The following is a 23,627-nucleotide window of genomic DNA, read 5'->3' on the forward strand; positions in this document are numbered from 1 at the left end:
CCAGCAAGGAACCAAAAGGAAAATGTGATTTTTTTTTCCCCTTCCTCAGATTCCTTGGTGTCACTGGCATCCCTGATAAATCAAGTGCTGGATGTGGGGAGATTTAAAACATTATTTTTTGGGGGTTAAATGCAACCCCTGCCCATTTTCCCTGCTGGGATGCCCGGTATAAAGCTGAGCTGGGCCGGGTGGGGCAGGGCTTGGCTTTGCCTGGCAGCTCCAACCCTGGCACTGCCTGCCAGCAGCTCCTTCTGAAGAGCTCCAGGCCATAAATAATGAATACCTGCTGAATTATTCAGGCTGGGTGTGCAGCAGATGAATGCAGGGAGCTGACCAGGCTAGGAATGAGTAATTATGTTAATTAACCCGTGCAGCTCACTGGAGGTGCAATTAAGTTCATCCTTTGGGCTGCTGTGATTTTTCAGGCACAGAAATGAGATAAAATGAAACACACTGAAGCTGTAGGTACAAGAAATGGGTTAAACTTTGTGGTTTGAATGATCAGCAGATGAGCTGTGCTCTAGTTCAGGTGAATTTATGTTCCAGCAGCTCTCTGTTCCTTCAGGGGGGAAACAGAGATATTTTTTAAAGCTTTAATCATTGCTCTCTGCAACAACTTGAAGATGTTTCTGCAGATTTAGTAGCGTGATGTGCCAGTCTCTTTATTTTCTGTATGTTGCTGAAGAGGAAGAAAAATGAAAGAAAAAAAATATTTAAAACCCATTAGCATCATGAAACAAATCCTAATAATGCCCTGTAAATGGAAAACTTAATTGTGCAAACACATCACTTGCTATTCAGTGGCCAGCAAAACCTGAGTTCATGTTCAAAGGCTTTTCTGTTGAAAAGAAATAAAGAATTTAGTTCCAAGTGGAGGATATTCCCATTTCCTCCCTCTCTTGGGTTGACAATAAGTATTGCTTTGCACTGTGAAGAACTGGAAGAACCTGCTGGAATTGGGCTCATGAGAGAGTATAAGGAATGCCTGAAACTTTTCCCAAGCTGACATGGGAAGGTTCTGCTCTGAGCTTTGCCCCATCAAGGAATTACCCAGGTGAGGTGAATTCTCCACTGAAGAGCTCCAAACCTGCTCCAGCTGGGAGGGTTTTGGTGAAACCTTTAAATAGGAGAAGTGAGGGGGGTACAATCTATTGTTTTACCTCCTTTTGGAAGAAGCAGAGATGGCAGAATGTGGCTCATCCATGGGCTGGATTTAGGATTCCCACCTCCAACTTCACCTCCTTCAGAATTGGGTACTGGGAAGTTTCACCTGAGGGTTGATTTATTTTTTTTTTGGAATTATTTAATCTGTTTGGGTTTGATTTGCCTTTGCAAATTTTATTTATCTCCTGTCCTGGGTATCTCCTACAAAAATATAGAGAAACTTGAGGGGTAAAAAACATATTTAATTCAATTCCCCATCCTAGTAGGGCTCCTGGATTTTTTTTTTTCCTCACATAATTTGTCCCTCCATGCTCAGCTTTTGCTGTTCTGCTGCCCAATCAATACCAATTCTGCTTGGAAATTGCAGTAATGGTTTTTAAAATAAGAGTTTGCTTGCAAAACTTGACCTTATCTGTAGATCAGAGCAGTTTGGGAAGTCAGGGTTTGTCGTGGGATTTTAAGGATCTGATGGATTAACTGCAATTGCAGTGAAATATTTGTGGTATTAGCATGAGCTATTAAAATTTAATTGACTTTTCTGGGAGTTTACAAGAGAATACAAATGGAAAGTAAAAAGAGCCAGACATCTGAAAATGGAATAATTTGAAATTCAAAGAAATGAGACAAAAAAATGTGGCATGTATAGAGGAAATAAACCCCCTTCATTTTTCAGATTAATACTGAAAAATAGGGATGTTTTGGGTCTGTGTGTCCTGAATTTTGTGTGCACGCTCAGAGTGGTTGGGAGTTGAGCCTGGAACGGGTGTAAATCAATGCTGTAATGTCCATTACTGCATGGAATCATTGATTCCAGCTTACACCTGATCAATCTTTTGCCTCTCTTTAATGGGGAACAAAGAGATGGGATTATTTAAGTCTGGTATTATTTACCATACCGCAGGAATGGTAAAGAAAACCCACCCAAAATGTGGTGCTTGCAGGCAGAGTTGTTACATCTCTGAAATATTTTGTTTAGTGGGCAAAATTAATCTTAAGCAGAAGCAGGCTGTGAATTTGAGTGCTGTAAGGAACCTACAGACAGTTTTGTGGGTTTATAAATGCCCATTTTATATAAATAAGCTCCTTAAGATGCCACATGTTCACGTTTTAGGGAGCTGTAGTGGGTAACTCGAGAAAAACTTGATTAAAAAGTTGTGGTAGCCCCTCGCAGAGAAACAGAATAAATTAATGTATTAAAGCTGGGCTTGAGCAATAGTACTGCTTTTTTTTTTTTTTTAACGCAATGACTATTTTTTATACTGCATTTTGGTCATTTTGGGGATGATTTTCTTTGTTGGGTCGCTTTGGGAGATGATTTTTTTTTGTTGGGTCACTTTGGGGGATGATTTTTTTGTTGGGTCGCTTTGGGGATGGTTTTTTTGTTGGGTCACTTTGGGGATGATTTTCTTTGTTGGGTGGCTTTTGGGGATGCTTTTTTGGTGGGTCGTTTTGAGGATGATTTTTTTTGTTGGGTCGCTTTTGGGGATGGTGTTTTTTTGTTGGGTCGCTTTTGGGGATGGTGTTTTTTTTGTTGGGTCCCTTTTGGGGATGATGTTTTTTTTGTTGGGTGGCTTTTGGGGATGATGATTTTTTGTTGGGTGGATTTTGGGGATGCTTTTTGTTGGGTTTTTCTTGCAGCGGTGTCGCTTGCCCAATGTTTGGTGTAGGGCAGCAGAGGGCGGCCTTACTCCTCGATTTTGTGCTCCCTGCTGCCGAAAGAAACGGGGATGAAAAGCAGAGAAAAAGGGAAGAATGTGGGAAATGCTGAGCCTGCCCGAGCTACGGGCCATGTAAGGGAGCAGAGCCTCAGTCTCCACTGGGGAGGTGCCCAAAGCATCAGCTGTGAGCTGGCCTTGCTGATAGCCCTGCCTTGGAAGCAAAAGGCAAAAAAAGGAAACAGCCGGGTGCAAAGCAAAAACAAAGCGATTTTTGTGCGTGTGGAAAGGAGGAGGGGTGGTTTAGAAGCAATCAGAAGCCAACTGTTTTTTAATTACAAGACATTATAAATATTTTTTAACCTATTAACTTTAACCACACCATACTATAAATACTTTAAATGCAATCATCTAAAATGACCCCTAAGTCCTGCTATAATGCATCTTTCATAATTCCATTTCCCTAAAATAGCTGGTCTTTTTTACAAAGCTACCTTTTAAAACTTGTTTTTAGTTCTATTTCTCTCTCAGCAATGGCTGTCCTATCCCATGGCATTTCTAAGTCAACATTTCTTATCTCAAAGCTTACATACAGATATGCACTACGTAAGCCTTCTGTCAAGCTTTAAAAATTTTCTACAGATCCATTTCCCACAGTTTGGAAGCAGGCTGTGAGTTTGCTCTCCTGCTCAGGGTGCAGGGATGTGGAATGTGCTGCCCTCCTGCTGCACAGTGCAGGGTTTGTGCCTGGTGTTGGTCCTTCCTCCTGTGCCAGGGGCTCTGGAGATGGGTTTGGATGTGGGGCTTTGTGTGTTGGGATTGCAGAAACCCGGGAAGGAGGAAAGGGCTGTTCAAGGAAAGCAGAGGAGATAAAGCTGCAACACAAATGGTTCTTGCAGAGAAATCACAGGAGGGACCTGGAGCTGCTGGAGAGAGCCCAGGGCAGGCACCAGGATGGGCAGAGGGATGGAGCAGCTCTGCTGGGAGGAAAGGCTGCACAGCTGGGATTGTTCACCTGGAGAGGAGAAGCTTTGGGGGGACCAAATTGTGGCTTTGCAGGGCCTGAAGGAGATACAGGAAAGAGAGGGAGAGACTTGGGACAGGACAACAGGGAATGGCTCCCAGTGCCAGAGGGCAGGGATGGATGGGATATTGGGAAGGAATTGTTCCCTGGCAGGGTGGGCAGGCCCTGGCACAGGGTGCCCAGAGCAGCTGTGGCTGCCCCTGGATCCCTGGCAGTGCCCAAGGCCAGGCTGGACAGGGCTTGGAGCAGCCTGGGACAGTGGAAGGTGTCCCTGGCCATGGCAGGGGTGGCACTGGATGGGATTTAAGGTCCCTTTGAACCAAAACCCATCTGTGATTATATAAAAGATCAGTACCAGCCTAGGACTCTTTCCCAGCCACAGAGAAGCAGACCCAGAACACTTTGCCTTTGCAGCAGCATCACTTCCAAGAGATTTTTTCCATTTAGGTTTGAGGAAGCTCCCAGTAGTTGGTGTCACAATTCCCCAGAAGTGACAATTGTGCTGATTTCCACAGAAACCCAAGACTGGGAGCTGGTGGGGAAGAGGTGCATGGGGGTGAACCTTCCTGGCATGTTTGAATTCTCTGCCATGGTGAGGGGTTAAGGTCAGAGGAAAAGCAGCTGGGAATGGAACTGGAGTGAGGAACACCAGGGCAGGTGAGGAGGTGGAGCAGTGCCAACCAAGGGGGAGCCCTGCACCACAGCCAGGGGTTTGGGTGCTGCTCGGCACCAGAAATGGAAGAAAGGAGAGGATAAAAGCTCTGCCCACCCAGTGACTCACCCAGGGCACTCAGCTGAGAGATGTTGGTGGTGCTGAGGAAATCAGGCATGTGCTGGTCTCTAATGCTCTGATGAGTAGAGCAATCAGTCCCTGCAAACACTGACAGAGAAAACGGTGAATATAAACATTTTACACACTCTGAGAGCCCAACCTGATGGAGTTCCCTCAAGCATAAATAAGAAATCGCTGTAGAAGTCAGTGGAGTGCAGTAAAACCTTTGTGAGGCCTGATGTGAGCCCTGTTTGCAGATTGTGCCTGGATGATTCATGGATATTTCCTTGGCACTGTAACTCTGTAGGGTGCAGCCATTGATTCTGAGCCTTAAATGATCGCAGGGCTCAGCTCCTGTGGACAGAGCTTTTTGGGAAACGTTCTCAGAGAGGAAGGGTTTAGTGTTGCTAGAATTGTGGCCATAAACACCTGTAGATCCCTGAATAAGAGTCTGGTGCTCCAGTGGAATATTTCCAGTTGCTCAGGACATGCAAATGTCAAAGACTTCAGGATAAATCCTGCCACAAATATGTTTTTTAAAAGGAAGACAACTCTCAGTGCAACTTAAAGAAACACCAGCCTGTTCTCCAGGCATGTAAACCCCAGATTTGAATTGTATGGTTTGTGTTTATTATTGTAAATACCTGAAACAGCCAAAAAAAAGATTTTAATAAGCAGGGGAATTAAACTGATTGTATAAAGAGACAGGGCACTTGTTCTCAATGCATCATGAAATAATGGTAACACACTCGTTATTTTCATACCGGGGGAGCAGAATTTGTGGCTGTTGCTAATCCAATTTCAAATATAAATGAATTGTTTTGGAGGCTGGATAAATCAACCCAACAGACCAAGGCAATTACGGGAGGTGAGTGGTGCATTACTGGCGAGGAGAGATAAGAAACACTGCAGGGTCTGAAGGGGTGAGCAGAGGGAGCACCCAGAATTGCAAATGCTCGGGGCTGCTGAGAGGTTTGTCACTGTGAAACCCCCAAAGTGAAGGAATGGCATCAAAATAGCCTCAGATTGAGCTGCTATCAATTAATATAATTTAGAGGGGGGTGGGGGAGGAATGAGCTTCTTGCTGTTCTCACCTTCCTGAGGGTTTGGCTTTCCACCTCTTGCAGCCAGAGCACCGTGACTAAAACGATGAGAGATGTGCACAAGGCAGCGTGGGTCAGAGAGGGGAAAAGCTGAAACTGAGGAGTTCAGCCGTGGTTGTGTTGTGTTTTACAAGGAAACTGAGAAGAATTGTGGCTGTCTGGTGGAACTAATCTCTTTTTTTTTGGTGAGCCTAATGTTTTTCGCAGCATCTGACAAGGACCTGTGCTCTGGCAGAGCTGGGATTGTTCAGCCTGGAGAGGAGAAGCTCTGGGGTGACCTCATTGTGGCCTTGCAATGCCTGAAGGAGCTACAAGAAGCATGGAGAGGCTCTTTACAAGGGATGGAGTGGCAGGACACAGGGAATGGCTCCCACTGCCAGAGGACAGGGATGGATGGGATATTGGGAATTAGGAATTGTTCCCTGGCAGGGTGGGCAGGCCCTGGCACAGGGTGCCCAGAGCAGCTGTGGCTGCCCCTGGATCCCTGGCAGTGCCCAAGGCCAGGCTGGACAGGGCTTGGAGCAGCCTGGGATGGTTGAAAGTGTCCCTGCCATGGCAGGGGTTAAAATGAGCTGAGATTTAAGACCCCTTTAAACCCAAACCCTTCTGTGATTCTAAGGGTGCCCTGGGAGCAGTTGCTGCATGTTGGAGTCCCAGATAAAGACAAACCCAGAGGTGATTTCATGTGGAGAAGGTGTAGAACCGATGCAATCCAAGGAGGAATATGTGGGGGACAGTGAATGTCACAGGGTCACTGAGCACAGGCTGTCCCCAGCATTCACCTCTGGCTGATGAGAAGTGGAAGGAAGCTGGCCTGGCTTTCTCTGTGGAAACCAGACCCAGCACATGGCTCCCACCTTCCCTCAACTGTTCCAGCTTCCCCCAGTCCAACAGAGATGTGTGTGGGAGCAGAGTGAACCTGTTTTCCCAGCAACATCCACGGAGTTGATGTTTTTTACAGACTTCACCTCTGTTGCATCCTGGATCTTGTGGCTCCACGACTAAATCTGCTTCCCTGCGTTTCATTTAATTGGTCCCTGGGTTCATTTGCTGGTTGCTTATGGCTGAAAGCAAATGGAAAACAGCATTTCCAGGGCCTGCCTTGTCTAAATGCTGCTTTTTGCTCTACACAGTGCCCCAGGACTGCTGGGAGAAGCAGGGCATGGGCAGTGTCTAATTGTGGTAACTGCAAAGAGCACCGAGTGTTTATTTTGGCAGCTTGCAGAACAAATTTCTGCTTAATCCCAGCCTAAGGAGACTTCTTAAGGCAGCTGAATAATTTAGAACTGGTTTCCAGCTTAATTCAGCCCAGAGGAAGAAGTGTTTAAGTTCTGCCTGTGTCTGATCTTGCTGGGCTGTTCAGCCTTGCCTGGAAAGTGGGAAAAATGAGCCAGTCCCTTGAGGTGTGTCTGGGCAGGAGGGACCAGGATCATGGCACTGGCTCCTTCAGGAGGGCTCTGGATCATGTGTGTGGTCCTTCCTGGAGAAAGCCTGGCCCCCAGGATGTCATTCAGGCTGAGGATGTGAGAAGTGCCCCCAGGAATCCCACAGCATTCCCTTAACCCTGCAGGGCTGTGGGGACACACAGCCACCATGTGCAGCCAGCTGGAGGGGTGAGCTGCAGAAAATCCAATTTTCTGTGTGTCATGGGAGAAATTCCTCCTGCTTTCGGAGGGCAGAGGTTTCTGTAGATGTGTGGCCAGAGATGGTGGCAGTAGGGTCTTGTCAGTGGGGACAAGAAGTCAGACGGATGGTTTTGGTTGCTCTGATGGAAGGAACAAGCTTTTGAAGGGTTTATTGAACTTGTGGCTACTGAGAATGATTTTCTGGTGTCATTTTTCTGTGGAGCTTGTAATGAGATGAGTGATACTTGTGTTGTTTGAGCTCTGCAGCCCACCCAGCAGGAAGCACAGCCCAGGCTTTGCTCCAGCCTGCAAAAAACAACAAGGGGAGGAAGATATCTCACCTTGTCCTGACAGGAGGTGCTTTGTGCCATCCATCTCTTCCTTTCAGGCAAAGAGCCCACAAAGGAGAATTTAAATCTTCAGTGTGATCAAAATCACTGTTTTCCTGGAGAATCCTCTGCTGTTCCATGCTCCCAATGTCTCCTTTGGCTTTGCATGGCATGAACATTCATTTTGGTGTTCTGCGTGTCCCTAATGTGATATAAAAAGCTAAATGCATTACAACTGCAGAACAGCACATTGTTATTTTTTCCTTTGGCTTCTTCTGCAGGGAACAATTTTTTGTTCCCTTAATAAGCCGTGTGGTATTTTTCTTTTCCTTCACATGCACTCTACCCCAGATTCAACCTGAGAGGATTTCCTGGAATGGCTGATGCTCTTCACACTTCTCAATGTTTCTTACTGAGCATGGAAAGAACTGATGCCCTAAAGGAAAGTCACCAGGATAATCCAGTTCAGGTGTTTATTTGACTTCCAGCATGTAGGAATCAGTGATGTTTGAATGACACTGCTCAGAGCTGGATATCTCCATCCCTTTGTGGGGAGGAACAAATGGCTTTCACTTTTGTGTTAGAGGCTCTGGAAAGGACCAAAACAGGGAGGAGGAGCGTCCAGTGCCATGAGAAAATAGGTCTTGTTTTCCTGGAGAAAAGAGGCTGAAGCACTTCCCAGATACTCAATTCCTGCTCCTTGGTCATGGCAAGGCTGCTTTGACACAGTAATTTCAGCTTAATGCCCATCCCTGGGGGCTGAATTAGTTCCCAGGTGCCCCCTATAAATCTGTAGGGCCCTGTGGCCCCAGAAGGAGCTGCCAGAGGTGTTTTGGGGCAAAAGGAATGGCCAGATGTGCCTTAGGGAGGAGCTGGGTGTTCCTGTGTTTCAGTAGGTGGCACTCCTTGCTCTGCCTTGGGGACTGCTGTGGATTTTGGGGACGTGGTGGAATAGCAGATGGCATCCCGTGGGTGAGATGTGGCGAGTCTCAGGTGTGACCACACCTCGAGGTGCTTTTTGTAAGGGTTCAGCTGCTGTGCTGCCTCCCTCGAAATTTTCCTGTATTCTTGTAGTTCCTTCTCATCATGAAGGTGTTGCCGTGACTGTGCAGGTAGGGCAGGAATTTGGTTGTGTGCCAGGGGAGGGCAGAGCCCTGCAGGTCACAGACCTTCCCAAACCTGCACGAAGCAGGATAATCCAGCACAAAATCCAGCCGGTTCAACTTTCTGCCACGGGCTGATCTGCACCTGCAGATATTTTGGGAAAAGAGCAGAGTGGATTAGGCAGGGACCAAACACCACATCCAGGAGGAGGAAGATGTTTATGTCTGTGGGCAGTGGTGCATGTCCAGCCTCTGTGTCCGTGCTGTCCTGGCTGGCTGGAGCAAGGTGACATTTGCCTGTCAGGGATCGCGCCAGCTCCCTGAGCCTTGTCTCGGGGATCCAGGGAGGTGTTTGCAGGATAGCCAGTGTTCAAATACAGTTTCAGCTTGAAAAATGGCAGCTGAGTGGGTGCATTTGGTGACAGATGATCCCTGAAAAGGTTCAGAAGCAGAAGGTATCAAAACCCCGGAGCTGTGCAGAGAGGAAATATTGTGAGTGCAGCGGAAAGGAGAAACAACATCCCTGCTCCCTGTGATTCCCACCAGCCAGCCCTGGCATGCCGTGCTCTGGGGCACATCTCTGCAGATGCTCTTTTTTTTTTTGGCTTCCCACTCGACATCCAGGCATGCTCTGGAAGTGGAGGGAGCAGGAAAAGGCTTTGGGAAGTTCATAGCCAAAGATTTCCTTGAGCTGTGAGCAGCTTCACCCAACACCAAGGCAGTTGGTGCATTCCTGCCATTCTTCTCCCTAAAGCTGTTTTCTTTCCATTCCGTGGATCAAGCAGACAAAGCAGCTGCTCTGTTGAGCCTGTGATCCATTTATTTATTTTATTGGGAGCTTTAAATTGAAAGGAATAGGACCATAGGATTTATTTCTATTGGAGCGAGGTGTGATCTCTGAGATCACACAGCAGGATCTGTGCTGGCCTCGTGGTTTCTGTGCTCTGGTTTCTTTGGGAGAGCAGGGAATAGCCAGGAACAGGCAACTGCCAGCTGCCTTCCCATGGCAGAGCTCTGCTGTTGGCTTGTGAAACCCTTTGGGCTGCTTTGGCCTCATCTTTAAACCAGGGAACACTGGTCTTGGGCTTGACAGCTGCTGGTTATGGTCCCAAATCTAAACCTGGGCCATAAAAATCTCTCTTGAGACTCCCAAGGGTCTGATGAAAGTCTGCTTCCTACTTGGAAATGAATACACGTTTTAGATACACTCAGCTAAATTCCTTGACAGTTTTATGTGCCATAATTTCTCATGGTTTTCTGTGGATCCTTTCCATTCTGGGGCACTGTTGTCTCAGTCCTGGGCTGTGCCCCTCTCATTGAAAGTAATGGTATTTTACTGCTTGTCACTGAGAAATTATGCACCAGTTTTCTCCAGGGTCGCGATTCTTTTGAAGCCTGGTGGGCTTCAGCTAACTGTATCACCTCTCCTTCCTGCAGATTTCACTTCTGCAGGGAGGAAACCAATAAAACTTACAGCGTGTTGGCTGAAGGCTGTTAAAATATTTTATTTATCACTGATTCCCAGTTTGTAGGCAGCGGGAATGCATCTGTTTAATGCCTGTTGTCTTTAAAATGGAAATGTTCAGCAGATATCTGGTACTTTTGTTCCCAGTGAGTTATGTGAGATGGAAATAGGGAGAATAGACAGTAAAAAATGCTGTCTGGACTTAAACCCGTGGAAACAACTGGGGGACTTTGCTTTGTGCCTGGCATGAATGTATCAAGGGGACTGAAAACTGAAGAGTTTTGCATAACCCAATTTCTCCCCCCGCTTTTTGCGTGCATTTGAAAAATGCAGGATCAAATGCATGGAAAACCTGCAAGGCTTCATGTCTGTGAGCAGAGGCCAGGCCCTTTCCAGCAACAGTGTGGAGCAGGGAGCAGCTTTAATTCCTCATCCATTCTCTTTTATAAATGTATTTTATAAAAAAACAGCTGCAGGTTGAAAGCTGGAGCCAGTGTGTAACGGGGAGGGGAGGAAAAAAAGGGGCAAGACCAAAGGAGCTCAGCCCCATAAGCAGGGGCTGGATGTCTGGCACTCCCAGCTCATGCCTGGCATGGGAGGTCTAGACACAAACATGTAGGTGCCACCCACCTCCAAAAAACCACATTCAGGGCTGCATCCTCCTCCTTCCCAAATCAAACTCCCCAAGAGGGAACAGAAACAGCTGCTGAATACCCCTGAGCATGAAACTGTGCCAGTGCCCCAGTGCTGCAGAAGCTTTGGTGAGGTTCCTATGCTCTGGGGCTGTTATCACTGGCTCCTCCAGGCTGGATGATTTGGCTGGAACCCCCAAACCAGCTCACAGCCCTTCTTTCTTCCCCAGAGGGCCAAGGCTGGAGCTGTGCTCTCAGGGTGAGTATTGCTGGCCCTTCAGCGCCTGGCAAATGGAAGAACCCAGAATCATTTGGCACCGAGGACTTGGCTACTGTGGCTCATTTATTTGATTGTGTTATTTCTGTGCTGCAGCCCCGTGAGCTGTATGGCAGAGGCAGGGCCACACAGAAAACCTGTGTGCACGAAGGAAAACCCTGCACTCCGGGGAAGTCTGATCAGTTTGGTACAGCAGAAACTTCAGCTTTCACATGGGTATTCGGGCCAGGCAGAAAATCTCCCAGATTTTAAGTTAAGGGTTTTTTTTTTTTTCAGTGCTCTGAAAGCCAGATGCCCTGCCTCCAGGCTTTTCCAGTGCAAGACAGACTTGACCGATATTCCCATGAAAATCTGGGTTTTTGGAGCCTGGAGCTTGCTGAGGCTTGAGGAGGAGCCATGCCAGACGCTGGCTTGTGCTTCCACTCGGGGAAGACAACAAAAAAGCAAAGTAAAGGGGGGATAAGTTCTTTGAGGAGAACTGGCACCTTGAGCGGAGCAGGACGGGAGGTCCGCGGCTCGGACCCGTGTGCCGGCCTCCATCAGAAGGCCGGGAGGGCAGGCACCGGGAGCTGCTCCCGGCCGGCCCCCGCCTGCCTTCCTCGGCAGCCCGCGGGGCGTGGGCGGCGCGGGGCGCGGCGGGGCCGGCGGGAGGGAGCGGGGCGAGCATGTGCATCCTCCCCGCCGCCCCTGCCTCCCTCCCGCCCGCTTCCCCTCCCTCCCCGCTCGCCGCCGCTGGTGTATGTGTGTGTGTGTGTGTGTGTCTCGGCTCCCTCGCCAGCCCGGCCTGACGCAGGCGGATCCACATCGCCCCTGACAACACCCCGGCTCCGGAGCGCCGTGCCGGGGGTCCGGCTGCGGCGGCGGCCCCGCGGGGCCGGGCCGAGCCCAGGGGGGCGGCGGGGGCCGGGGTGGCCCGAGCGCGGGGAGGCGGCCCCGAGGGGGGAAAGTTGCCGGGAGCGGCGAGGGGCGAGCGCGGCGGCAGGAGCATGGGCACTTTGCGGGATTTACAGTACGCGCTGCAGGAGAAGATCGAGGAGCTGCGGCAGCGGGATGCGCTCATCGACGAGCTGGAGCTGGAGTTGGACCAGAAGGACGAACTGATCCAGAAGCTGCAGAACGAGCTGGACAAGTACCGCTCGGTGATCCGGCCCGCCACGCAGCAGGCGCAGCAGCAAAGCGCCGGCACCTTGCAGGGCGAGCAGCGGACCAAGCGCCAGGCGATCTCGGCCGAGCCCACCGCCTTCGACATCCAAGATCTCAGCCACGTCACCCTCCCCTTCTACCCCAAGAGCCCGCAGTAAGCAGGGGGTCACCCCGCCGCTCAGCCTCCCCTCTCTCCCTCATCCCGCTCCATCCCCGGCCTCGCCGCCGCCCGCCGGGCAGGGAGCGGAGCGGAGCGCGGCATTCCCGCATCCTCCCCGGGTGGCACCGCGGGGTGGGAAAGTTGCGAGGGGGGAAAGGAGCGGCAGGAGTGAGCGCCGGGGTGCCAGCAGAGCGGGGCGCCCGGCTCCCGGACAGCCCGTCCCGGCTGCGGGGGGACCCGGCCCCCCATCCCTGCGGGGGACGGTGCTGCCGGCGGGTTGAGCCGGATCGTGTCGTGGGCATGGAGGCTTTGTCGCTGCGGGAGGGAGCGGGAGAAACCCGGGGCTCGCTGCGGGACCCCGCAGGGTGACATTCCCAGCTGGGAAACTTGGAGCCCGGCGGGATGCGGTGCCCGGTTCTCCGGGAGGGGGCTGGTGTTTTGGGGAGGGGGGTCTGGCAGAAGCAGGAGCTTATTGCAGTGTCCGGGTGTGCGGGGGGCAGGGAAAGTTGCGGGGATCCTCAGGTGCCGGCGCGCCGGGGGATGCGCTGACCCGGTTTCACACCTGCCACAGATTAGGGAAATTAGAGCGCCTTAATGGGGAAGCGGAGCCCTCCCTCGCTCCGTGCCTTTTCCTGGCCGGTACATCTCCGTGCCTTTGGTTCAGCGCTCCTCAGGGGATAAAAAAGGAGGAGGGAAGAGGTGATGAGCGGATGCTCGGCGCGCCGGGCTCCATGTGCGGGGCCGGGGCGCAACCTCCCCGTCGATGGGGTTGCCAAACCCTTCCTCCCCTCCGCGGGATGGTAACGGGGAGCGGAGCCATGCCGGTAGTGCGGGGCGTGTGGGACGGGGCGGACGGTGCCCGGGGAGGGGTGGCGGGGCGCGGGGACCCCGCCGGGGTGTCCCCGTGCGGACCCTGCCGGGGCTGGCCCGCTCCCCGCGCAGCCTCAGCCCTTTCCCGCCGCCATGGCGGGCCCCGCCGTCTCCAGGCAACTGCCCGCCCTCAGGGCGGCCGCCATGGCCGGACCCCGCCGGGCCGGGCCTCGTGTGCCCCTCCTGCCGCTCCCTCCCGCCACATCCCAGTCCCACATTCCCGTGCCCGCCCCCCATTCCCACCGCCACAGATATTTTGTCCTTTTAAGGCGTCCGGCTGCGCCGTTCTAAAGGATGTCAGGGGACGAACGGCGGTGGCGCCTGTAACGCCTCCCCTATAGCCCCAAAACGAGTAAAACACCCCAAAAAGTGAGCTGGCAGCACACGGGGGACTGCGGTGGCTGAGGCCAGGCGGGCGAGCGGTCTGTGAAACCCCCGGGGTGTGTGGTAAACACCCGAGGTGGGATAAGGCATCCCACGGTGTTAATTTCCCCTGGGAACACAAAGCACCACACGGGTTAGTTTCCTTGTCAGTGTCGCTGCCCCTCGGCGCTCTTGAAGTGCGAATGGAGCTCCCAGAACTCCGGGAAGCGCCACAGGTTTCGGCAGAGCCAGTCCGCAGCCTCTGCCGTCTTCAGTGAAATATGTGGGCAGCCTGGCAAAAGCCTTGGGTGAACGTTTTCCAGCTGGAATTTTAATCGCTCCTGGTATAAATGCAGCCCTGCGGTCTGGTGTGGGGTGTAATGCCCAGCTCCTCCAAGGCAGTGTTTCATATTGATCATCCGTGGCGAAGACTTCTGATATTATTTACAATTTTGATGTCATCTTGTGCTTTCAGGTTGTAATCACTCCGGTGGGACATTCCAGGGGTTTGGAGCAGCCCAGGATAGTGGAAGGTGTCCTGCCCAAGGCAACAGGCTGGAATGAGAGAACTTTTAGGGTCCCTTCCAACCCAAACCAGTCAGTGATTACAGGAAAAGATCCTTGCTAATGGTTTCAGGAGTGAACGTGGCTCTGGGAAGTGTTGAATGCTCTGTGTCAACCCTAAGAGCTTGGTGACCCAGATAACTCATGGTGGTGGTGAGGACCTCAGAATAACAAAACCTGCATAAAAGGGTTGTTTTCCTCCCCGCCCCGTTCATGCTGAACCTCAGCGACTCTTGAGGTAATGGCGCCCAACCTTTGGTTTTGTCAAGCCACCGGGAAGTGTTCAAAAAGCAGGTGGATGTGGCATTTGGGGATATTCGTTAGTGGTGGCCTTGGACGTGCTGGGAGAATGATTGAACTTGATGATTTTAGAGGGGTTTTCCAATCAAGATGATTCTAAAGTAGCTGGTTTTTTTTTTTTTTTTTTTTTTTTTTTTTTTTTTTTTTTTGTAGTTAGGTGGTGCTGGATTAGCTCTCCTGATCTGGCAGAGGTGGGTGGAGATTGGTAGGATCAATAGCAGCAGAAAATCTCTAGGAACTGAATTATCATGAGGGTCACAGTAGGTACTTGAGGGTCTGTGGTGGTGGAAGCTGTTGTGATGCCGCACAGAAGATTCTGTGTTGTAGAGTGGCTGAACTCTGAATGAGTGTGAGAAAACTTGAGAGGGACTTGGGACAGAACACAGGGAATGGTTTCCCAGTGCCAGAGGGCAGGGATGGATGGGATATTGGGAATAAGGAATTGTTCCCTGGCAGGGTGGGCAGGCCCTGGCACAGGGTGCCCAGAGCAGCTGTGGCTGCCCCTGGATCCCTGGCAGTGCCCAAGGCCCGACTGGATGGGGCTTGGAGCAGCCTGGGACAGTGGAAGGTGTCCCTGCCATGGCAGGGGTGGCACTGGATGAGCTTTAAGATCTCTTCCAGCCCAAACCATTCTGGGATTCTATGAACGGCTTTCAAAGTGTGAAAGTAAATTTAATTGCCTTGTGTGGACAAATGTTATAAAATCTGCAGGATCTTCCCTTACACACACATCCTCCCCCTCCCCCCAATTAAGGATGCATATGGTTAAATAAAATTGCTTTTTAAGAGCTGTAAGAGTTTGTGTTGCTGTTGGAGCGTTGGGCTTGTTTTGCCTCTACAAGGTTTTTAAAAGTGAAACTGGACTTTGTGGGCTGACATGAGCAGCTAAAATCCACGGAGGGACACATCCAACCATTCAGTCATTTTCTTCCGAGTTACAAGTGAGAGGAATTGGGCATTAGCATCTTTATCCGTTTCCCTGTTGAAGCAACTAGTAGCCGGTTATTTAAAATAAGTGGCTTTTTTCTTCCCTCCCCTTCTCAAAGGACATAACTTGCCAGAAGTGACCGAGTAAGAGGGCACAGGGGGGAGGAAGCTGGCTGGTTTTCTGTGACAGAAAAAATGCCGTGACAGATCGTTTTCTCCTCTTCATCTTCCCAAATTGCTGCTCGTGTTTGTTTTTCCACACCTTTGACCTCTTGCAGGGTATATCCTGGCTGCTAACAGCCTGTCAGCACGGAGGAAATACTGGGAGACCGACTTTGTACCAACTGCCTTTGCAGTTTAAACTGTACAGAGAAGCTTTTCAACCAGCAAGCTGCAACTCTTCCCTTTCCCTGCCTCCTTCTTGCCATGGGAAAATACCCAGAACTTTAATTTTAACAGGCTGCTTTGTTCAGGGATCTGCAACAGCTGTTTGCCTTTTTGGAAGGCTGTGTAATCAGTGTGTTTTCTTTTCCAGAAGGGAGAAAAAAAGAAATGTAGAAGGAGAACACAGAATAAAGCACAGAGCTCATGAGTGTGAAGGGCCTGATCTCTTGGCTGAGGTGGTACAAGCTCTGTTGTTACCAGAGGCAGCAGCAAATGCTGTGTCATTTGTAAGAAATGTTGAGTAAAACAAAAAAATAACTTGGTTTGGGGAGTTAGACTTTTGGGGAATCTGCCAAAATCCCAGAGACTCGTTTGTGAGGGGAGGAGCAGCCTGTGAGTTGTATTTAAGTGGTCTGGTGTAAGAAATATAAAATACTTGGTTGCATCGCCTTAGGGAAAGTACAACATCCATACAAGAGGTTTAACAAAATCCTTGCAACAGCCAGATTGGTTATTTGAAGGTGACTGTGCACGTCCTCTGGGGGCTTAGGGGTGTATTTTAAGTGATCATAATAGTCATAAAATCCCCATAAATACTTGAAAAGCACTTTGTATTTAGGGCATTGGCATGAAATACTCTTCTGGTGTTTACCAGTGCTGTGTGTGCTGCAGTTTCACCTAAAAACCCCTGAAATGACCCAAACCTCTCTTCCCTCACACTTTCCTCTTCCTGCAGGAATTTGGTACGTGATGGAACCACTGGGAACTGGTGGTTGAGATGATGGGGGAGGAACTGAGGCATGCTCCTGCAGTTTCCTGGGATGTGGGGCAGGAGCTGGGGTGGTGGTGGCCTCTTGAGTCCTGTCACTTTCTGGTGAAGCATCTTGCCCCGAGCAGTCAGCAGAGATGGATATAGTGGTGCAACCTTCATTTTTTTTTTGCTGTCAATCCACTCTGATGTGTCCAGCGAGCGATTAATTGAACTGCATTTATCATTTGTTATGAGAGCTGTTAAATGCTGTGTTTGCTTTTATGTGCTCTGATGTTGAATCTGAATGTAGTTTCAGCTGATGCTCGAAGGACAAAAATGCATTAACGTCACTGGGGTTTTTCGGTGCATTTGAAGGGTCAGGCTTTAGGGTCAGGATTTTATGGGGATGTGTTGAGCAGTGCTGTGGCACCGCTGGTGGGGGAGGATCCCTGGTGTGAGGGATGATGCTCTCCCTGCCAGAGCTGTGAGCACAGGAAGGGTAGAGCTGGAGCAAGGCAGCCGAGCGTGATTTCCCCGTGTTTTGACAGGTCTGGCTCGGCAGTGGTGGCAGTGATGGGGCTCCCCTCTGTGCATTCGTGTGACTCACGCTCCGAGTGCTTTAATGCCTCGGGAAGTGACAAGGGGACATTGTGACAGCTCAGCTCCTTGTGTGATACATTACAAGCCTCTGAGCTTTGGGTTGCTCGCAGTAGTAAGGGGTGGCTGTGTGGTGTTAGGCTGTTAAGCACCGAAATACGATTTTTCTCTGTTGAAGCAGTGTTTTGGGTCATCTCTCAACACGCTTGTTCAGGCTGGTGATGTCTGTGCTGAGTGTAAGCTCCAGAGGGGTTTGACTCAAAGGAAGGTAAAAAACAAATCTCCCAACAAAGCTATTAAAGCCACGTAGTTGTTTTGTCATCTTCTGTGTGGTTCTTGCTGAGATGAGTTTAATTGCAAGGTACAACATTGCTGCAATGTCACTTATTCTTAGTACTTTTCAACAAGTAACACAGACTTCCCTGGCTTTTTCTGCTGCTTTTGGAGATTAATTTTAGCAGTGTGGTATCAGTAAACGGTGTTTTAAAGCAAAGTGGTTCTGTTCAGAAACTACAGTGACATTTTCTTGGTGGTTATATGCAAAACAACACTGCTCAGCAAGTACGGTAGCTCTGAGCACACTAACAGCTGGTAATTAACATAGAGGTTCTTTTTTAAATTGTAGTACAGCTCTATAATTTCATTTTCTGCAGAATTAACTTTTTTTTTTCCTTTTATCTGTACTACTGGAATAATTAACTTTTTTTCCTTTTATCTATACTACTGGAATAATTACCTATACTTGTATAAGCTGTGTTACATTCATCCTTAGCTGTATGAATGCCGTAGGTGGAGAGTTTTAAAGTGCTTCAACACAAAATAAGGTCCCCAGGCCACGGCCATGAATTCCTTCTCTCCAGACTCTCTGAAAGCATTCCTGACCTTCAGCATCCCATGTTCCTAAACACAGGATGTGTCTTGTGTTTCTGAAATTAGCATTAATAATAAAAAATCCAGGTCAGTGTTTTGAAACTGAACAGAAATGGACATAGCAGCACTGAGCTTAGCCTGGCCAGCTGCCTCTGGAAGGAAAGGGGACACGGTGAATTCTGAACTTGCTGAGCACCAGATGGAAAATAGGAGTCAAGGGGAAAATTTGGTTCTTTCGAGAGTTAAAAAGGATACAGTGAATAGTTACATATCAGTTGCTGTAGTTATCCTGCTTGAGCTAGACACTGTAGGATGATAAGAGTGACTGAATACAAACATCTTCCTGAGGGAATGGGTTCAGGAAAGCTGAGCTGGAGATGGATTAAACACCACTCACTGCTGTCAGTGATAGTCTGCTGCCCGTGCTGCTGGTCTGTGCTTTTGGCTTTTCACGAGGCCCAAATCCTTGCATATGCATCAGGATGAAGTCTAAATATTTCTGTAAATGTTTTTCATCTGCTGCTTTGCCGTTTCTAGTGGGTACGTGCAGGCAGAGGAGTGCCTGACATTCGTGTTTTGTGTAGCTTGTCTTTGTTTTGAAAGGCAGAGAGAACAGGAAAAAAACAAAAGTATTTGTTGCTACATTGGAACCTGAACCATGACAGTAACACCTTTTCTCCTCTCAGCATCTACACAAAGTGGTTTGGTCTAAGTGTGCAATCAGTCGAGTGTGTTCAGTGTATCCTGACATCCTGAATGCCTGGAATTGCATCCAGGTGCATTGCAAGTGCTGCTGAAGCCCCTCCTGGCAGGGTTGGTGGCAGGGGAAGCTCCGAGCAGGAGCACAGGGCCGGCCTTTTGCAAGGCTCTGGCAGCCACTGGTTTCCTTGGAAACCAGAGCCTGAGCAGGGAGAGCCAAACTTCCACACCAGTGCCTGCTTTCCAAGTCAAAAATGGGCTGTCAGACTTTCTGAAGTCTGGGGTCTTTGGGCTGTGTTTGGGGCTTGTTCATTAGGAGCAAACTTGAAGTAGGTTATAGTGAAATAAAAAGCTTCTTGTCAGGCTGCAACAACTCCTGCCTGGAGCAGTGCTTCTTTCCCTGAATTCCCTTCTTTGATTTGGTTTGTGAGCGCATTTATTAGAGGTGTTTTCTGTCAAACACCCCAGCTCTGTCAGGAAAGCTGCACAGCAGCTCTGTGACTTGGGCTTGACATGGATTTAGAAACTGCCCAGCCCAGGCCAGCTCGTTTTGTTCACTTACTTGATGTTCTGTGAGGTGGCGGCTGTGGGTGATATGAACAAAGAGGAGAAATCATAATGGAGCTGCCTGGCTTGATGGAAAATTAAATTGCAGTCTTGTAAGTGCACACATACTTTGTGTTGGATGTGAATAGAAAAATATATATAATGACATGTATGTGCACTCACGTATTTAGCACACGTAGGGGAGTGTTGCATTCATGCAAATCCACTTTTATTAGGAGGGAAAACAGTCAGGCTTTAATATCAGTGGACAGGAGGCAATTTTGTACAGAACCAGCAGGACTGTGGGAAAGCATCCTGGTCTAGTGGAAAGTGTCATTGCCCATGAACCAGGTGATTTTTAAGATCTCTTCAAATCCAAATGTGGAAATGCTGTTGGTCTCTGTGACCACAGAGTATCATTGAGCTTCAGGAGTAAATACCATGGGTGTGATGGAAATGGAGAGCCAGTGTTCCCTGCCCCCAGTGGAAGTGGGTCCCTGGGATGTGTCAGTGCTTGTTAGGATTTAAACTGCCTATTTGATGTCATTTGTGTGCAGAGATCCGGCAGCAGAGGGGAATTCATTACTGCTGTTGGAGTCCACAGGCTAAATGAGGAAAATAACCTTCTTGGTGGGTGATATTTCTGGTGAATAGAGGAAATCAATGGCCCTGGGACTGCCAGCAGCACATCAGAGCAGTGGCCAAGCACTTCAGGAAGGTGTAGATAAAGCAAATGGGATGCAAATAGCCACTCAGCTGTACCTTAAGTCTTGTTGGAAATGATACCTGCTTCAGCTATAGAGACTTCCAAAAGCTGCCTCTTAAACTCCTGGGGAATTCCTGCAGGTGGAATGGAAGGTAAGGCATCCTGGAAATACAGAGTTAGCCTCCAGCTCTTTGCCTTGAAATTGCAGTATTGCCCAAGTTAGTAAAGGTTGTGTGAAGCTTGAGGGTGGGCATGGTCAGCTGGAGGAGATGAACATCCTTCAGCAGCTCCTGTGTTCTGTAGCACCATCCTCTTCTCCCTCTTCTGAGCCCTTTGTTACTCCCCTGGGTGTCTTGTTCCTGCTCCTCCTTCTGCCCAAGATTCTTCTCTCTGCCCGTGGATGCTGCTTATTCTCTTCCCTGACAATCCCAAAGCTCATCTTCTACACAGCTGTCCCATCCAGCGGAGTTCAGGCTTTGCATCTCTGTTAAAAATCACCCCTGTTCCCTGTGTGCATGTGGAGGCAGAGACTCTTCAGTGACTGAAGCACAAGATACCACAGGAGGCTGGATTTTCCTGCCAGTCCAGTTTTCCTGGTGTGCCAAGGCCTTTTCTGCTCCTCACCTGCCCCACCAGCGAGCAGGCAGGGGCTACACAAGAAAATGGGAGAGGACAGAGCCAGGACAGCTGATGCCAAGGAGGATTGCATAGGATGGAACCTCACATTCCTGGGAATGGCTGAACACCCACCTGCCCATGGAAGACGCAGAATGAATTCCTTGTGGCTTTTGCTTTACCTGTTGAACTGCCTTTATATCAACTCATGAGTTTTTTTCCCTTTTGCCCTTCTGATTGTCTCCCCCATCCCAGCTGGGCTGTGAGTGGGTGGTGGTGCTGGGGTTCCACCTCCAGCAGGAACATCTCAAATTGTCTTGTACCTCCAAAGGGATTGGGGGCCAAGGATAGATCCCGGAGCAGAAACACCTTGAGGCATCAGCAGCTGTGTATGAGGCCATGGATAAACTCATGGCACAGCAGGGTAAGACCCATATGGGAGCAGGTTCATTCCTGGAGCAGGTTCATTCCTGCAGGGGCTGTGGGTAAATCCATGCTGGAGCAGGTTCATTCCTGCAGGGGCTGTGGGTAAATCCATCCTGGAGCAAATTCATTCCTGAAGCAGGTTCATACCTGCAGGGGCTGTGGGTAAATCCATGCTGGAGCAAATTCATTCCTGGAACAAGTTAATTCCTGCAGAGCCTGTGGCTCCTAGAGAAGGCCATGCTGGAGCAGGAGCACCTCAGAGTAAGTGTGGCTGTGGATAAATACACCACAGCAGGTAAACCCCTGGAGACACTGGCTGATGGGTAAGGTTCCAGCTGGAGCAGGGACATCCCTGAGGGTGTCTGGATAGGTCCAAGGGAGCAGGAGCAAGGGGAGGAGTTCACTGCAGTGTTCAACTTCACAGTCTGGTCCAAAGGAATGGGGGTGGAGATGTCCTAAAGTTGTATCTGGGGGTTTCAGTGGCACCTCACAGGAATTACTGGAGCAGGAGCAAGCCTTCCCTGCAGTGTCAGCCCCTTCAGTGGCAGTGACTCTGAGCAGTATTGTCACAATGTCCCTCTGCACACCCTGCGCTGGCTCAGTGACATCCTGGGCAGCTCCAGAGGCTCCATGTTTGGCACTGCGTGTCCTTATTGCAGTCCTGCCTGTGGAGCAAACAACAGCCAGGTCTCACTGGTGGGGAATAGCCAGACTGGGATAAATCTCTTAGAAATGTGGGATTGGGTGTACACAGCTCGGGTCTGAGTCCTGGAACAGGCTGTGCATCCAAACGGAGCAGATAGCTACACACAAACTGGGCTGTGTGTAACACCTGTTGGACTGGGGGTATGTGTGTGTAACACCTGTTGTATTGGGGTGTGTAATGCCTGTTGTAGTGTGTGTGTGTAATACATGTTGTACTGGGGATCATTTCATCACCCAGGAGACTGGGTGCTTAAGGATAAATTGTTTAATTAAGAAATGATATTGAAATTATTTTTATTTTTAATTTATTAACTAATTATTTGTGGTTTATAATGTGGATTTTTATTTAATTATATAAATAAATATAACTATTTAAATTTGTGAAGGACTAGCTTTTGCTGTAAAATTTTGATTTTGTTATATATATAACAATATATATTATTCTATTATATATATTATACTATTTTAAAGCTTTAAATTTTAAGGTTTTTATTTGGTGATGTTATATGTTTTTGTTTAAATTATATACTTATAATTTAAGTTTTATTATTGAATTTTGGAAGGTTTTTTAATGGTTTTAGGTTAAATGTCTTGGTTTTTTTGTCAGTCTGGATTCTTAAGGGAATGCTTGTCAGAGCAGTGGGTCCTCAGCTGGCTAATAATTAGCACAGACTCCATGATTCACAGAAGGCTCATCAACAGTAATCTTTATTAGGAAACCCATTGCTCTTTTATAGACCATTATGATACACCTGGACCTAATTGGTCCCCCAATCCAAACACCATCACCCTTGGCTAATCAAGAAACCACCTTTGGTAAACAAATCTCCATGACACATTCCACATGTGCACAACAACAGGTGCTACAAGTGAAGGGAAGAATTATTTATAATTTTTTCTCTTATTTTCTGTGGGGTGGCAGACCCAACCTCTGCCTGCTTCAACTTCTGTTCTCCTTCACCACTGTTATTTTCTCATCAACCACCCTGCCAGGTGCTTTGTGTCTTATCCATGCTAGGAACAAATGATCCCTTCCCTCATAAATGCCCAAGTTTTTCCCCTTTGGGCTTTGTGCAAGGATGAGTGATAGCGTGATCTACGTGGGAAAAGCAGCTCCAAAAGGGAGATCATCAATCAAATCTCAGCTCTTGGGTTTGTGCTGTTGCTCTTGCACAGACAAAACAGGTGTTGGGAATCTTCTGAAGTGGTTTCTTAATTTGAAAGCCAAAAATAACTCAAATGGGAACCCACTAGTGTGGTGCTAAGAGCATCACTTGGGATATATGAATCTGGGTTAAGAACTATCCCACTATTTTCAGGTATAAATGGAGAAGCTTCCATAGGGATTGAGTCTGTTTGGTGAGGCCAAACACATGGGAGATCTGCTGGAAATGGGGCAGAGCCAGGGACATGTCACAGGTCACCTCTGCAGCACAGTGGCTCTCCACCATCTCCTTTTTTTGACTGAAATTCCAGCTGTGAGCTATAAAAGGCTTTTTCGATGGCAGGCTTACTCTATATCCACATATTTTTTTCTATGTTTTTCACCACAAAAGCTTCTTGCTGTGCTCTGTGATGGGCAAGTGTTATAAGCTGGAGTCAAATTATTTGTTTAAGCTGGCTGGGCACAAACATTTTGGCTGTAGGGTTCTGAAGGAGGCTCCTGCTTAATAAATACAGCTGAGCAATGTTCAGAGCATTGTGGCAGAGTTGTTATTGATGGAAAATCCATGAATATGTAGCAGCCAAAAGGTAAAGCTCAGCAAAGCTGTGCTGGCAGGGTGCAGGTTTGGGAAGGGTGGCTTGGGACAGCTGCCTTGGGCACTGGGGCAAAGCAGAAGCTTCGTGGAAA

At 48.9% G+C, this 23,627-nt stretch overlaps 1 protein-coding gene across 2 annotated transcripts in view; it reads left to right on the top strand.

The window, feature by feature from the left end:
- The window catches only part of PRKG1 (protein kinase cGMP-dependent 1), a 371,522-nt gene that overhangs the window by 16,575 nt on the left and 331,320 nt on the right, over window positions 1–23,627 (top strand). The window contains exon 1 of one of the 2 annotated variants that reach the window (XM_030275745.4): window positions 11,872–12,446. The exons of the other annotated variant lie outside the window; for it this stretch is intronic. Within the exon in view, the coding sequence (XP_030131605.1) occupies window positions 12,136–12,446 (311 nt within the window). The 5' untranslated portion in view covers window positions 11,872–12,135. Of the gene's footprint in view, window positions 1–11,871; window positions 12,447–23,627 lie in introns of those variants that run through there. 2 annotated transcript variants of the gene reach the window in all.

This window comes from Taeniopygia guttata, chromosome 6, assembly GCF_048771995.1.
Source record: "Taeniopygia guttata chromosome 6, bTaeGut7.mat, whole genome shotgun sequence".
Classification (NCBI taxonomy): Eukaryota; Metazoa; Chordata; class Aves; order Passeriformes; family Estrildidae; genus Taeniopygia; species Taeniopygia guttata.